At 31.0% G+C, this 15,997-nt stretch overlaps 2 protein-coding genes across 2 annotated transcripts in view; one reads left to right on the top strand and one right to left on the bottom strand.

Annotated features, from left to right (window-relative positions):
• Nucleotides 1-242, bottom strand: part of LOC132749557 (serine/threonine-protein kinase mTOR-like) — a 49,539-nt gene extending 49,297 nt beyond the window's left edge. Inside the window, exon 1 of the mRNA XM_060739366.1 lies at nucleotides 141-242. The gene's annotated coding sequence lies outside the window, so the exon portion shown is untranslated. The remainder of the gene's footprint in view (nucleotides 1-140) is intronic.
• Nucleotides 243-1,178: 936 nt separating this feature from the next.
• LOC132749556 (PRA1 family protein 3-like) lies at nucleotides 1,179-14,817 on the top strand. Its single transcript, XM_060739365.1, has 3 exons — nucleotides 1,179-1,367; nucleotides 6,670-6,887; nucleotides 7,301-14,817. The coding sequence occupies exons 1-3, from the start codon at nucleotides 1,189-1,191 to the stop codon at nucleotides 7,438-7,440; spliced, it is 537 nt and encodes a 178-aa protein (XP_060595348.1). The 5' UTR covers nucleotides 1,179-1,188; the 3' UTR covers nucleotides 7,441-14,817.
• The last annotated feature ends 1,180 nt before the right edge of the window (nucleotides 14,818-15,997 follow it).

The raw sequence follows: 15,997 nt of genomic DNA, 5'->3' as shown, positions 1-15,997 counted from the left end.
GTGGTGTCATTGTTTTGATATATGTTTTCGCGATCAGTAAATATTTAAGAAAAAGTTCATTGAAATTCATATTGTTTCGATATGTATTGATTATAAATCTTTTCTAAATTAAACAGACAAATTTAATTGATGATTGTTACCCTGTAGGTCAGTCCATTTTATTCTTTTGAGACATCGATATATCTGCAGTTTTTCGTTTCCTCCGTTAATGTATTTCCGAATGATATGCTTTGATATTGTTGTCATCGCGGATTTCATTTAGATCTGGGATTAGTATTGCTATAATTATGTGTGTCTTCATCCCCGATTTGCACTAAATTTATAGAATAAAAGTACTGTATATTATGACTAATATATAAAAAGAAGTCAGGTAAACTTAACGAAAATCAAGGACTGTTCGGAGTCTTTCAAGAGTTGAACAAGACATAAATTTCCTCTTATCTTCCATAGAATTTAATTGATTTAACAAATAACTTTCTAACTTAGAGTAAATAACAATCATGCGTTAGTACTAATATAATTTGTAAGGAATGGGACATGGTCGTATTTAAGTTATTACTAACAAGGATTTTAATTGACATTTAAGTCCGTGTTACGAAGAAATACGTAAAAAACGTGCATAAAATATAAAGATGCAGGCTAACGCACTATAAAGTGTGTATATTATTTTGGAGATTACAAATTACAAGTTGACGCAAGAAATTGGCTGAATAAACAGTTATTGGTATAAATTATTAGATTGCAAGAAACAAAATGTAATCATTACAGATAATATTTTCAAAGCCAGTGAAATCGTCAGGACTACTAATTATGCAAAAATGAAATTGACCGTCTTTTGCAAGTTTAATTCATTTTTACTTTTTGGTATCAACGAAAATGTGATTGCATAAAGCATGGAGCTAAATTTGTTTATATATCTGTGCCTAAAGTATTAGATCTATGTTCAGACGAAAAATGACAATTATCTGAAAGTGTCATGCTAATCATCATTTTTACTAAATTATCCTCCTTTATAATTATAAAAATAGATTTCTGATTTCACATGAATACAAGCAGAGATCTAGGACGATTAACATAAAAAGTTTGCTTGGTTATTTGCCACAATTAATAGCAAGATGAAATTACAGATGTATTTAATGATATATAGTTATTTGTTACGAATATTAAAGGTACGAAAAAACTGTCAACATGGCCGATGTGCAATTAGCACCGTTACGTCCTATTGGCGATTTTCTTTTGGAGTCAGCTCGATTTCAAATTCCAAACGTCAAAGATCCAGAGAAATGGGCTAACAGAGTTCTGAACAACTTACTGTACTATCAGACAAATTACTTTTTGACGGCTCTTCTGGTTTTCCTCCTTATAGGGTAATTTTCGGATGTTTAACATTTTGGACAGATAATTTATCAAATAAGACCGGTCTAAGAAATACTAAGTCTGTTTTCACTGTTCCTTTTATAGAGTCAAAGAATCTTTTATAGAAATATTAAAAATTAGATACAAACGACATCAGCAAGCAAAAATCCTGAAACAGACTAAAAGGCTGTACAGTATGCCAGTAGTTTGATGAAATTTGATGTGCACGCAAATAACGTGACAATGCTAATTTTTGTCTATATTTCAATTATAAATGTATGCCATTTGGCTATATCCTGGATTAGACCCCGGGATCTAAACCAGGAGTATATATAAGGTTCATCCCGTTTTCTTTAGTGTATTATATACAAGTTTTAGACCTGAAAAATACATAGGGGTCTAATCAAGGAGATTACCTGCCATTTATTCATTATATAGATACAAGAAAATTTATTTTACGTCCGATACATATAAACAGAAAACATTAGCTCATGAGCTATTTTCCGACAAACAATAGTATATGAACTAAACAAAAGTAAAGCAGCTAAAAAGAAAATATAAGCATAAGCACAATTAAGTACATGGAAGTAAGATATTAAAGCAACTAAAAATTATAAGCATAAGCACATCTAAATACATGGATTTAAGTTATTATAGCACCATGCATGCTTAAAAGTTACAATAATTACAAGCAAGATAAAACAAATAACTGATAATATAAATAATGTACATTCCTGTAAAAGAGTTATATATTAGTTAAAGACAGACATGTATAAAAATAAGCATAAGCACATCTAAGAATATGAAATTAAGAAAATAAAAATTTAAGATAAGTTAAAAACTACAAAAGTTACAAGAAAAAGAGTACAAAAAAAGATATACATATACACCTATGTACATACCTGTAAAAGAAATATAATAGATATATATAAAAAAAAAGACATACATAAGTAAAAAAAACATAAAACAAAACAACGAAATTACAAGGACTATCACATAATGCAAATAAAAAGTAACATTAAACATTTATTGGTATAATATTTGCAACATCTAAAGACTATACATAAAAGCACATATAAAAACATGTTAATCACATACAAACACATGTTAGACACACATGTGTTTAACAAAAGGCTACAAGCGGCACATTGAACACTTACATTTTGGGCCTGTCCAGGTGCCAACCAGCCTCCCAAATTCTTTGAAGTTTTCTACTCTTCTGATGTCACTGGGGAGGCTGTTCCACACCCGGGCAGCCTCAAAACGAAAGGAGTTCTATCCATACCTGTCCATATAAAGGTCAATCAGTTGTGCTGTAGTTCTTAGTTATAAAGATTGACAGGAGGAACTGTTCCAAGGCATCTTGTGTGTTTTATAAAACGTTATTCGCGTGCACATCAAAGTTTCATTGACTAAATGCAGATAATTATCTTGGAAATCATTGTCAGGGCGAAAAAACACCATTTTTGGGGAAGTGGCCTCAGCCTTTTTCATGGGGAAAATGTTTGATTTGCATACTTTGGGAAAATGGGTCTCAAATTTAACGCAAAATTTAACAAAACATTTAATTTTGCTCTAAATTCTATGGGAAATTTCAAAAGATGGGAATTTTGAGGACCAAACTGGGGGGAAAAAAGAGGCTAGTTTGGTTGGGGAAGCAGCCTACATATTCGGCCTCTACAAAGGTTTTTTTGGCTCTGATTGTAGTTCGTTAAAAATTGCATTCATACAAGTTGACGTTTTTCAAGTATTTCTTAGGTGGTTTGGGACATAAATGTCATTTGAAAAACCATGAAGTTTTTTTTTAATCTTTGAGGCATAATTTTTCAAATAAATCAACAAACATAAAAAAAATTCTTTGATTTTATAGTACAACATTGTACTTTAAAGAATGAGCATAAAAATTTCTTAATAATCAGACAAGTTTGAAGTTGTTTTTAACTCGACTATTCAAAGAATATGAGAGCCATTGTAGTTGCCCAGGCGTCCGCATCTGCGTCTGCGTTGGTAAAAATTTTTTGTAAAGTCAAATATCTCAATTATTGCTTGAGATATTCAATTGAAACTTACAATACAATACTTATTTATACTTACAAGGTACATCAGATTGACAAGTTGGATAACTCTGCCTATAATATTGACAGAATTATGCCCCTTTTTAACTTTTTTGGTTAAAGTTTTTGTAAAGTCAAATATCTCAATTATTGCTTGAGGTATTCAAATGAAACTTACAATACTTTTTTATAGTAACAATGTACATCAGTTTGCAAAATTGCATAACTCTGCCTGCAATATTTGCAAAAGTATTTGCCCCTTTGAAACTTAGAAATTTTGGTTAAAGGTTAAAGGTCTTCAAAGATATTTACTTGAAACTTTACACATGTACTAAGGGTCATTATTAGAGGGTCATTATTGTATGTCACTGAGCAAGTTCCATAACTCTATCTTGCATTTAGGCTGATTCATCTTCCCTTTTCTACTTAGTCTCTTGGTTAATGTTTATATGCAAGTTTTACATATCTCAATAACTATTAAAAATATTTATTTAAAACTTCACATATGCATTTAGGGTCATAATTGTAGGTCACTGACAAAGATCCATAATTCTATCTTGCATTTAGGCTGATTTTTCTCCCCTTTTTCAACTTAGAAATTCATGGTAAAGTTTTACTTGTAAGCTGTTATCTCCATAACTACTAAAGGGTTTGTGCCTTTTTGGGACAATTTTATGCATTCATAATAATAAAGCAGTGATTTACTTGATAAAACATCTTAATAACAAGCCTTTGTACCTTTTCGGTCAATTTTATGTATTCATAGGTAATTAGCATTATTATACTCAATAAAACACCCTTGTGACAACTTTTTCGAATAGTTGAGCCAATACTGTCCTCCGACAGTTCTTGTTATTGAAAAAGTAATCTTTTTATATTTCATGAATGAGATAATATAAAAAAATCAAATAATGATCTGTATTTAAGGGGGAGCAAAGGACAGTTTTAAAGATATCTGCCAACCAAGAGAGTGCAGGTTTAAGCCATAATTTGGTTGATCTGACACTATCTTTCCTAGTCTGACAGCAGCACCAGGAAGCATACTAAAAAGTTTAAAACTGATTAACCCTTACCCTATTGGTGGCTATAAAACATACACATGCACCAAATACAGACTAAGGTCAGGTCAGCACATCTATGCCATCTAATCATAATCTACACTGTTTGCTTTTCAGTCAATATATTTTTGGAATTTAAAAAAAAAAAAATAGTAATCTCATCCAGATTGAAAGATGGATAAATGCATTCAGGGCTCGACATTAACGGTTGTCCGACTGCCCGGGACAACGGAAAAGAGTCAACTCGGCCCTATACCAACTCGGCACGGGTCAACTCGGCACGGGTCAACTCGGCCCACTTTACAAAAATATAAATAACGTATTAACTTTGCTTTGCATGTTGTTAAGGTAAATTAATAATGAGAAATATCTTATTGTTATATAATTATACTTCTGCCGAAATAAGTACATTTAGATATTTTTAATTTATTTGTTTGCAGATAAAATTAATATAGATCGATCTAATAAAAATGTGTTTCCTTAGAGGCATTTTGTTTGTTAAGTAATATTCAAAAAAATATTAAACAAAAACGTGTTTACTTCATATCATAAGCTTCTAATTAATTGCAGGTGGTCACTATTCAAATGAATGAATGAGTCAATCATAATTATCACCTAATTAATCGGTATCCTTAACATACTCACTGATTGATAATAATAGCCCATAACAATATAAATTTCAACACATTGTTTGACACTAAAGGTATTAAAGTCAGAAATACAGTGAGATATACGCAATCGGTTATCTTTACTCGCAATTTTACTGATAAGAAAAGCCTGTCTGCTGCTAATTCATAAACTATCAATAGGTGTATTACAAATAATTACAATAATTACAATAAATAATGATAACACAAACCTAAATATTAATAATTGAAAAGTGGGCCGAGTTGACCCGTGCCGAGTTGGAATAGGGCCGAGCTGACTCGGGGGCCGAGTACGTTTTAGGGCCGAGCTGACCCGGATTCGGGACAACCAAAAGTTTGGTCAGGGCAAGTGAATTTCAAAAGAACTTGTCCGACAGGGCAAGTGAAAAAAATCATAAGTAAACATATAAAATTCCAATATAATGACCAATAATCCTTGCAAATTACAATTCAATCTTAATTAGACTTAATTAGAACGGATCACATTTGTGGAGACGATGAACAACGAACCTCACAGCAGGGGCAATTGTACATGTACACAGACTATCCGGTTGTCTGATGAATATGTCAAAACTTGATTAACATTATTAATTATGTCATCACCTCTTCTTATTAAAGGTGTTCAAACCCTGTTAAAGTTCAAACTTAGTTTAATTTAGCCGTCTAAACATTTGCCGATTTCTGGCTGTTTATTTTTGCCGTTAAAATCTAAAATTTATCGTATATCCTTAAAGAAAAAACGTTTCTCCTGTAGATAATTGTGAAAATAATAACAATTCATCTGCAAATGTGATACAGAGACATATCCACAAGGAAAAAAGATGTTAATTTAGAAACAAAATCGGTAAATGAAATTGTCACATATTTTCGCGACTTAAGATGTGGTAAACACAAAAAAAAAATCCACAACATTATAAAAATTCTTTTTATGAAGAAAGTACTATATTTAAGTGATTTTTATATATCAAATGCACAAAACTTGGATTTTTTGTCAGAATAACCATGTTTTTTTTTTTTACTTTTTTTTCTTCAAAAATACATATAATTAATTACTGAAAACATTTTAAAATCTTATTTAGCCCCTTTTAACCTTCCTTCTATTTCCAACCAATTTTAGTGAAAATATGAGTATGATTTTGTCACAAAATGTCTTAATTTCTTAAAATAAATATGAGTATGATTTTGTCACAAAATGTCTTAATTTCTTAAAATAGCCTGTACAGCTTATAATGAAACCCATGCATGATTAGGGAATAAATAAACCCCATTTTCAAAGATTGCCAACACTTTTTTCTCAAAACTTTCTAATAAATGTAGGGTTGTTTTCAACACTTTACAGGTTTAGGTCAGGGCAAGCAAGCTTTGGGTCAGGGCAAGTAATTTATAAAAGTACTTGCCCGACAGGACAACCAAATAAAAAAGTTAATGTCAAGGCCTGGCATTAAAGATATTTTTTGTGGTATGGATTCATAAAAGTTGTAAATACTTATTTTGCAATAAAGCATAAAGCTTAAATGAATTTATAAATGTTTGCACTATTTTTTTTTCTTACAGTATAGTTCATCCTGTACAGATGGTATGTGGCTTTATAGCTATATCCGTAGCTTTTGGAGGGTTTGTTTACTGCACTAGTTCTAGATGGAAGGCGAGGCGTTTTAAACGAGACCACCCGATCATAAGTGTAATTGTTATACTTCTGTCTGGTTATTTGCTGGTGTATATGGTTGGAGCTGTAATAGTCTTCATGTTTGGAATTGCCTTCCCATTGCTATGTAAGTATCTTAATAGTGCAGATTTATTTCTGGATGATTTTAGGCTATAAAAATTTTTCCCGATTCACATAGCTAAAATATATATGTATATATTTTTTTTTACATTTTCATTCATTACTTATCTACTTGACAGGTGTCTATGTTAAAATGAAAAAATATTTCTTAATATAGAAATAATGTATACTGTACCAATATGTGTAAGATTATAAAAGTACAGAAGTAACATATCAAGTTATGGATTGTTAATTATCACAATTATAATAGATTCTTACTATAATTTGAAAGGCTTCGTCCACCGCTTAAGCATGAAGTTCGTTACATGACAAAGTGGCATATTGTGACGATTAAACTTGGAAATGTTTACTTATTGGCACTCCTCATTTCTGAAAATCTGCATGCTATTTGTTTTACAGTAATACTGATGCATGCATCATTCCGGATGAGGAGCATAAAGAACAAGGTTACAAACCGGTTGGAAACTGTAGGTCTGAAGAGGACACCAATGGGGATAATACTGGAGGGACTTGGTCAAGACCAGGAACCAGTGTCATGAATTTTTATACATTTATTCCAGAGGGTCTTGAGTCTCTTGACTAGGGTAGCTGGGAACCAATGTTATAAATTTTCGTAACACTTTAACTTGTAGCCTATGTTTTATTAAAATTTATGAAACAGCTGTTTTGCATTAAAGGGATATGCCAAAATTAGAAATCATCCTTAAAAACTAAACTGAACTGATGGTAAAAAAATACATAATTAAGCATATATATTATGTTAAACATATGGACTGATATTGGAAGAGGACTGTCGCATTGTAAAATGTGTTTCCTTAAATAGATACTAATTTCTTTCTTTTTTTTCATTCAATTTTTTTTTTTACAAATTCAAAATGTACAATATACAGTGTTTAGCAGTTACTGAGAATATTTCTTTTATGCAATTATTACTAGACATCTATTTTGGGAACTTGAATTTTGTTAAAAATCTGATATTTAAGGCATGTCCTTTTAATTCGCAGGATTTTTGTATTTTCTAACTATATTTGAACTTTTTTATCACCTTGCTTATAAGAGTATTGCTTTTTTATTTGCATTTAAAATCATCATTGTTATAGTGATATATTTAACCTTTGATCTTAATAAAGTCCCTCAAACTGGAAATGGACAGTTCCTAATTCAATGCTGGACAAGTTCATTACATAAGTTAAGGTGAAACTCAAAATATATGCAGAAGATTCAGCATAATAGTGTTGCTCTGACTATTCTGAACCTCCTGAATTTGTGAAATAGACTTGTCCTGTATTAAAAATGGAATTGTCCATGAACAATGTAGGGATTTTGATATCTAAATGCCAAAGTTGAGTTGTTAAATGTGCTGGTTGCCCTGACTCAATGCTGATAACATGTTTCTTGTGTTATTAATGTCAAGGTTCAGAACTGTTCACTATTTAGGGGAGAAGATGTGTAAACGGCCAGATAGCTCAGTTGGTAGAGCTGCAGAACTGTCATCCGAGAGTTCCGGGTTCAAGTCTTGGTCAGGCTGCACATTTTTCTCACTTTGTGACATTAACACTATCAATTATAAAAATTTGAAATACCCTTCTAAAATATCTTGCCATTAAAATGAATATCAACGATTATTAGATCGTGGAATTTTATTCTATGTTGCTGTTACATATATTTAACAAATGGAGTGAGGGACAAAAATGTGTGCACAATTTATTAACATGAAGAAATATTTAGCATTGATTTTCTCCTTTTACTCACATGTACATGTTTACCAACTGTGAGTTCTATTGCCTATCGTTTGGCGTATATTTGACCTGTATGTCTTTTTATGTGTGGAAAAAACACCAAGTTTCATACTTTAGACGAACAAATACATTGTACCATATCCAAAGTTATGCAACTGAAATATTTCATGTGTAACACATGAACCTGTGATAATGAAATGTCAATTGTTTTATAACAAAAAATGTCAATTTTTCTCAACTGTTTGTTAAGTAATATTAAACAAATAGCATCATAATGATTGTGTAAGTCAGTTTTGTGTATACCATAGTATTAAATGTTGTGATTTTTTAAAAAATAGCATTTAACTTTTCATTCCAATATGTCCGAATTTTGTTTCGAAACATGCAAGATACATTTACTCAATTAGATTTAAGTGGATGAGGAGGTACCTATACAGGTTTTGGTTTAAAAGCTAAGATGATATAACCTAACATGGCTAAGATGGTAAAGTTGCCATTTTGGAGTTATTCTCCTTGTTGCTATAATTTGAATAGGCTTACTCTGTAATTAAGAATATTTTCAGTTTTCCCAGCTAGTCAGGGTTGGGTGTGGTGTACAAACAAATTTTTAAATTTTAACTTTGAAAATAAGCACAATGCATTTATCACTATTGTTTTGTCGCAAAGAACATTTTCATGAAATTTTGTTGAATCTTAAATTTGTGGACTGACCTATCCACGAAAACCACAAAAATTTGCACCCCTTAAATAATAATGATATTACAGTAGATGAAATGTTGTACATATTGGTATGAAATGTCTGTTTAGTGGATGTTGTATTTTTTAAAACGTATTTACTTGTGAATTTTAAGTGTGACTTTATTGTGGTGTTCCTAGGTTTGTTAAGATGTGAGATCCATTAGTAGATGTAATTAACAAAGAAAATAGGATATTGTTAATATACTCCAGACATAATTGGGTCAAACTGTGATGTTTGTAGAAAAGTTTTGTAAGTTATGTGTGCTTTGACTTTGATCTGTGTTGTGTATTATATGAGATTATTCAAGAAGTTCTAATACTATGTCACTTAATGAATACTATAGTATATACATATACATAATTTAAGTATGCAACAAGTATAATTCACATGAAAAGGCTAACAAAATTAATCCTTTAAATGTACATACATGTATATATTGATAGATCATGGGCATTTTCAGTTTATTTAGCTTGTCCGTCCGTCTGTGGTAAACTTTATCCTTGGACATAACATAACATTCTATATGCTATAGCCTTCGATAGCATACTTTTTGACCTTCACATTTTGCAATATGATCTTGGCCACGATTTCCTTGACTCTGTGACTTACAAGGTCAGGTTTTTAAAGTTGGAGGCTTGTGTTTTACACACAGGTTTTTTTTTTATTTCTTACAGATAAATTTTTTTTGTGAAATCTTAAGAATCAAAAAGTTACATATAGCTTTTTAGTAAATATAAAATTCAGTCAATGGTAGAGCTTGTTATGTCAGTTTTAATGTTTCTGTAAAAAGATATGTGATGCTATGATAACAGCCATTGCTTTTTACAAGTGACTTGTTTGATTCCTTATTTTTCATTCCTTTTACATTTGTTCATGTAAAGCTGTATTTTGTTTGCCATATTGTGAATTATGTCCCTTTTTAACCCTTACTCTGCTTGAACCAAAAGTGATAAGCCTTTGTTATGTGTATACAGCCAGACAAGCCTGCATATTCCTATAGTCTGACCAGGCTCTATACTGATAATTGACTAAATAATCAACTTATTGTCCCAAAATTGTCAATGGACAGTTCCAAAAATGGAAGCTTGACAAGTCCATTTAAGAAATTTAGCAGATTTAGTGTTAATTGCCATTTGTGACTTAAGTCCCTTTTTTAGTGTTATGTGCAATATTAATAAATACCACATGGTTTTTACTCAAAACCTGAGATATATGTATGTTTCCTTTAGACATACTGTTATTTATTTCCTTTGAACATTATTATGATTATATATTTCCTTTAAGCAATTATATTTCCTTGGGACAATTATGTTACATGTTTCCTTTGGACGTATTAATATGTTTCCTTAAAGCAATTGTATGTTTCCTTGGCACATACTGTTGTTAATTAGCCAATCAAACCTCAAAATAGGATTCCTAGTAAATATGACAAATAAATAAATAAATTTAATCATTTAACATTAAGAGACTGCCGATAATATAGACTGCCGATAATATAGACTGCCGATAACTGTAGACTGCCTATATCTATAGACTGCCGATAATTATAAATTGTCAATAAATATAAATGTGGCACTCGCTGTACGTCACATTCAAGTTTTTATATAGTGTTTAATTATACATACTAATATGGTCTTTATTTTTTCATTAAATGAATGCTATAATTTGAATAGTCGATATGTATTGTCATATATATTAAATGGTCCATATTTGCCACCATACATTTTGCTATCGTTATTATTGGTAAAGAAAAAAAATTTTTTTTGGAATCTCGAAAAATTTATATTATTATGTGCATTGTTAAATGAAGCATAATATGAAAGGATTGTGCAATTAAACAAATTAAAACAAAGTTTTATACACACTGTTTTTATAGAAAAGAAATTATTTCTTTTATGTGAAACATTTTCTATAATTTTCATTGTATAGAAAAGAATTCTTATAGTTAAGTATGTAAATGGTATAAAGCTATAACTTATGAAATACTAGGGCTGTCATTGATGCAAAATTTTGTTTGTGTATATCGAAAGTTGAATATATCGACAAAATATCAAATTAAATAGCTAGCACATTGGAATCCATTTGAACATGTGATGGAATCTGTTATTATGGTGTTATGCAAAAGCACGCTTGTTTTAGCTATCACAAATACAACATGCCAAAAAAAGGTTATTTCTTGTTATTGGTTCTTAATACTGACCTATCAAAATTAAATTCAGGGTTCAGGCAAGACAAGGAAAGGGGAGACAATTGAGTTTAACCCATGACAGGGAGATTAAGCCGGTTTTAAATTGTATTGATACTCTAAATGGTGAATCAATATTGAATCAAATGTTGAATATTCACGCAATAACTGGTTAACTCCTATTAAATTATATTAGGAGTTAACCCGTTACTGCACTTAGGTAAAGAAATAATGATATGACAATATTCAATGACAGCCCTATGAAATATAGTTTAAAGATCAAAAAACAACATCAACAAACATTGTTCGTTCACCAGCTTTTAATTAATATTCTTTTGGTCATATCTGGAGAGAGGTCTTGGTTATTTATCATGCAAGAAAAGCATGTAAATAAGAAAACGGACATTCCTACCAGAGTACTCTACTACTGATTTTAGTGATGAAGCAATGATCTTTTCAAAATTGCACCACTTGCTTTATCAGAAATTTACAAAAAATATTTCTTCCAATTTTGATACTTTGGTATAATTTTTATCTGAATACAAATATTCTGCCAGTTACAGACATCCTGTTACATTTTTATTATACTCCCTGAAAAATTTCGGGGGAGCATATAGTCGTCGGGTTGTCTGTCAGTCCGTCCGTACGTACCTCCCGAATTCGTGTCCGGCCCATAACTTTGTTATTTGAAGTCAGATTTTAAAATTATTTCACAGAAATGATCACCATATTGAGACGACGTGTCGCGCGCAACATTTGGGTCGCTACCTTGAAGGTCAAGGTCACAGCATGACCTTGCAGCAAAATCGTGTCTGGTCCATAACTTTGTTATTTGAAGTCGGATTTAAAAAATATTCCACAGAAATGATCACCATATTGAGACGATGTGTCGCGCGCAACATGTGGGTTGCTTCCTTGAAGGTCAAGGTCACAGCATGACCTTGCAGCAAAATCATGTCCGGCCCATAACTTCCTTATTTGAAGTCAGATTTTTAAACTATTTCACAGAAATGATCACCATATTAAAATGGCGTGTCATGCGCAACATTTGGCTCGCTACCTTGAAGGTCAAGGTCACAGCATGACCTTGCAGCAAAATTGTGTCCGGCACATAACTTCATTATTTGAAGTCGGATTTTACAACTATTTCACAGAAATGATCACCACAATGAGACATTGTGTCGCGCGCAACATTTGGGTCGCTACCTTGAAGGTCAAGGTTACGGTATGACCTTGCAGCAAAATCGTGTCTGGCCCATAACTTTGTTACTGGAAGTCGGATTTAACAACTATTTCACAGAGATGATCACCATATTGAATCAATGTGTCGCATGCAACATTTGGGTCACTACCTTGACGGTCAAGGTCACAGCATGACCTTGCAGCAAAATAATGTCAGGCGCATAACTTTGTTATTTGAAATCAGATTTTACAACTATTTCACAAAAATTATCACCATATTGAGACAATGTGTCGTGCACAATATTTGGGTTGTTTTTACACTTTGAACTTTATCTGTGACATAACTCTGACACAACAAGAGGTATACCTTCCTGTGTCCAAAACCTATTCGGGGAGCATCACCCGGTTCAACCGGCTCTTGTTTATATAACTTTTATGGATATATTAACAATATACTGGTTATAGTGTTGTAATGGTTATTCCTTATTTATAATTAAATCATATGTATACAGGTGAAGGTTTTGGTATCTAACTTTAAGTTTAAATTATTATAATTATCTACTTTTTAACTACATGTATATACAGGTATCTAGTACCTTGTTTTAGTATGTGAGCATTAATTTTAGTCTTTATGGTAAATCATTCAAAAGTTTGATTTTTTCCTAACATTACAAAAAAACTTTTGTGTTATATTTGGATTCGAACAAACAATATTTGTGTTATTTTTGTCTGTGAACATACAACATTAGTGTTATTGAGATGTTTTTGTTCCTGTTTGAATTGCGATGGTTTTGTTCTTGTTTATAGAACATTGCTAATTATTTAGCCCAGTACAAAATAACATATCTTAACATGTACAAATAACATCAGTGGTATTTTTCCTTGTTTAAAAAAAAACACTGTTACAACAAAAAGAAACAACATAAAGACTTGAACAAAAAAATATTTCATTTAAGGAATTTTTTTAAGATATTTTCCTTGAACATGTTTTACTAAAACACTTAAGTGTCTAAAGCACTTAGAGACCACTTCAAAATGAATTTACAAATACAGGTGCCCTTTTTATGATAAAACATATCAAAATAGTTGTAACTTCTCTTGTGTTGGGTTGATAATATGCAGCCTATCATTTGTTTTACATGAAGGATCACAAGATTTTACTTTGCACACATGTACCTAATATTTGAAGTTTTAAATATTGTGTGTAGAGCATTTGTCTATACAATTTCATAACACACATTCACTTATTACTTATGCCAACTAAATAAAATTGTTACCATAGTTACTGAAAAACATAAAATGAACATAAACTCATGTTCAAGAGGTAATACTTATACAAAAAAAATGAAAGTCTGTTGTTTTTTTCTATTTGTGTGTTGGAATTTAAGGTGAAATTAAAACAGTATGTAATCAAATGTGAAAAAGATTTCCAAAAATGTAGTAAATAGTTTCTCTTTTACTTGCTTGTGTTTTAAAGTGAAAATACATGTAACTTATCATTTTACCTAACATGATTGGTTCATACATGAAATAAACAATATACAGTAATCTATTCACTTATAAGGGTATACATAATACTGTCCAATTTATATTGTTATATCTGTCTACTGTAATATGATATTATCGAGTCTAGTCTATTCACTCGTTTTCATCTCTGCACATTTGAAAATTACTTATTTCAAGGCTTTTTTCCTGCTTAAATATTTTTGCATAACATAACTATAATTAACTATTTCTATCCACTGAACACCTTCACTGTAAAATCTTGCTGTGGCTTGCATTTGTTTTACCGTGTGTAATTTTGTAGTAAACCCTTTTTTTTATTTAAAAAAAAAAGAAAACTAGATAATTTTAAATGAATTTAAGATGGTTTTGAAGTATTGACATAATTATTGTAAAAAAAAAAAAATCCGAAGCAAACCCTTAGTGGCTTTCCAGGCTGTAATTTTGTGTTATTTTAGGACCATGTTAATACGCAATTTATATTTTATTTATATATTACTCCTTGCTTTATTTGATTATTAATGTGACATACATTTTTGAACAAAAATAAAAAAAAAATGAAATAAAATGTGTTAGTTTATTTATATTCAAAACTAGTGAAACCTATTGGCAAAGCTATTTGTACAAATTGCTGGATCATTACACATACATGTGAACTTTTTTCAATGAACAAGTGGGAGATTTTTCTTCAAAAAGAGGGAGTTTTTAGAATATGCAATAAACAAAGAAGTAAATTCTGACATCAAAAATGGGGAGATTTCTTTAATTTGTGAAAATACCCCTAATTTTTAGAAAAATCTTTGAAAATATGGCTGAAAAAAAATGGGAGTCTCCCGCCTAAAGTGGGAGAGTTCACATGTATGATTACATTGTTGGGCGACGTAAAATCCAGCTTAAAAAAAATAGAAGATACAAAACATTACCTCTACAAATTTCAACAAGGACATTCTCCGAGTGGATCTGTTAAGATATTCATGGTTTGTTTTCAGTTATATGGACACTATGAAAGGTCAAATTACAATTTCCTTAACTGGTGAAGAAATATTCCAGGTTCCCTTCGAGGACGAGCACTGATTTCAAACCACTGGCTCTTTCAAGGCTAGCTTGATAATTCCAGGCACAGGCTTTGAGAGGCATAAAAGCTACAGTGGATATCATTATAAGCAGAAGACTTTGGTTGTTCATTGGATTATCATCGAATATAAGATGCCAGTGGTACAGACTAAAAAGTCTCCAATATAAAAGATAAATAGAAATCATTTATTCTCTGATTACTGCCCAGGGCATTACATTTCCTAAACAGACGGGAATAAAGGTGTCTAAGAAAACGTTAAAATGTGAAGAATTTCACTGTCTTTTAGCTTTCTTCCATTGGTTCATCTATATACTGTGTTAAAGCAGCATGTCTCCCGATTCATGTTAAGTTTCATAAAAAAAAGTTTGAAAATGTATTTAAAAATAATTTAAAAGTAAAATATTGTGAAGTGAACGAAGAAAGTAAACAGCACTTACAATCCACTTAATATACCAAAAAGAGGTCAACATATGCAAAAACAGTCCTTACTGCATTAGTCACGCAGTAGACAATTAATATGGTGATAAAAATATTTAAAACTGCAATATTTGTCATTAATCGTGCAGGACATGTAAATTATTCCTTGAATAATTGCATCTTTTTACTTTCTTTAAATCTTATACATTTTTCTCAACTTTTCTTGAAATATTTTGGCTTATCTGGAGGTATGCAG

This window comes from Ruditapes philippinarum, unplaced genomic scaffold (assembly GCF_026571515.1).
Source record: "Ruditapes philippinarum isolate M1 unplaced genomic scaffold, ASM2657151v2 ctg345_1_1_1_1, whole genome shotgun sequence".
Lineage (NCBI taxonomy): Eukaryota > Metazoa > Mollusca > Bivalvia > Venerida > Veneridae > Ruditapes > Ruditapes philippinarum.
This window is presented reverse-complemented; position numbering and strand designations above follow the sequence as displayed.

What these genes read in the sequence shown, in the direction of transcription:
- LOC132749556 (XM_060739365.1), top strand. Translation starts at nt 1,189, where the DNA reads ATGGCCGATGTGCAATTAGCACCGTTACGTCCTATTGGCGATTTTCTT. An exon ending in CTGGTTTTCCTCCTTATAGG is followed by an intron (nt 1,368 to 6,669) that starts GTAATTTTCGGA and finishes TTTTTCTTACAG; the next exon opens with TATAGTTCATCCTGTACAGA. An exon ending in AATTGCCTTCCCATTGCTAT is followed by an intron (nt 6,888 to 7,300) that starts GTAAGTATCTTA and finishes TTTGTTTTACAG; the next exon opens with TAATACTGATGCATGCATCA.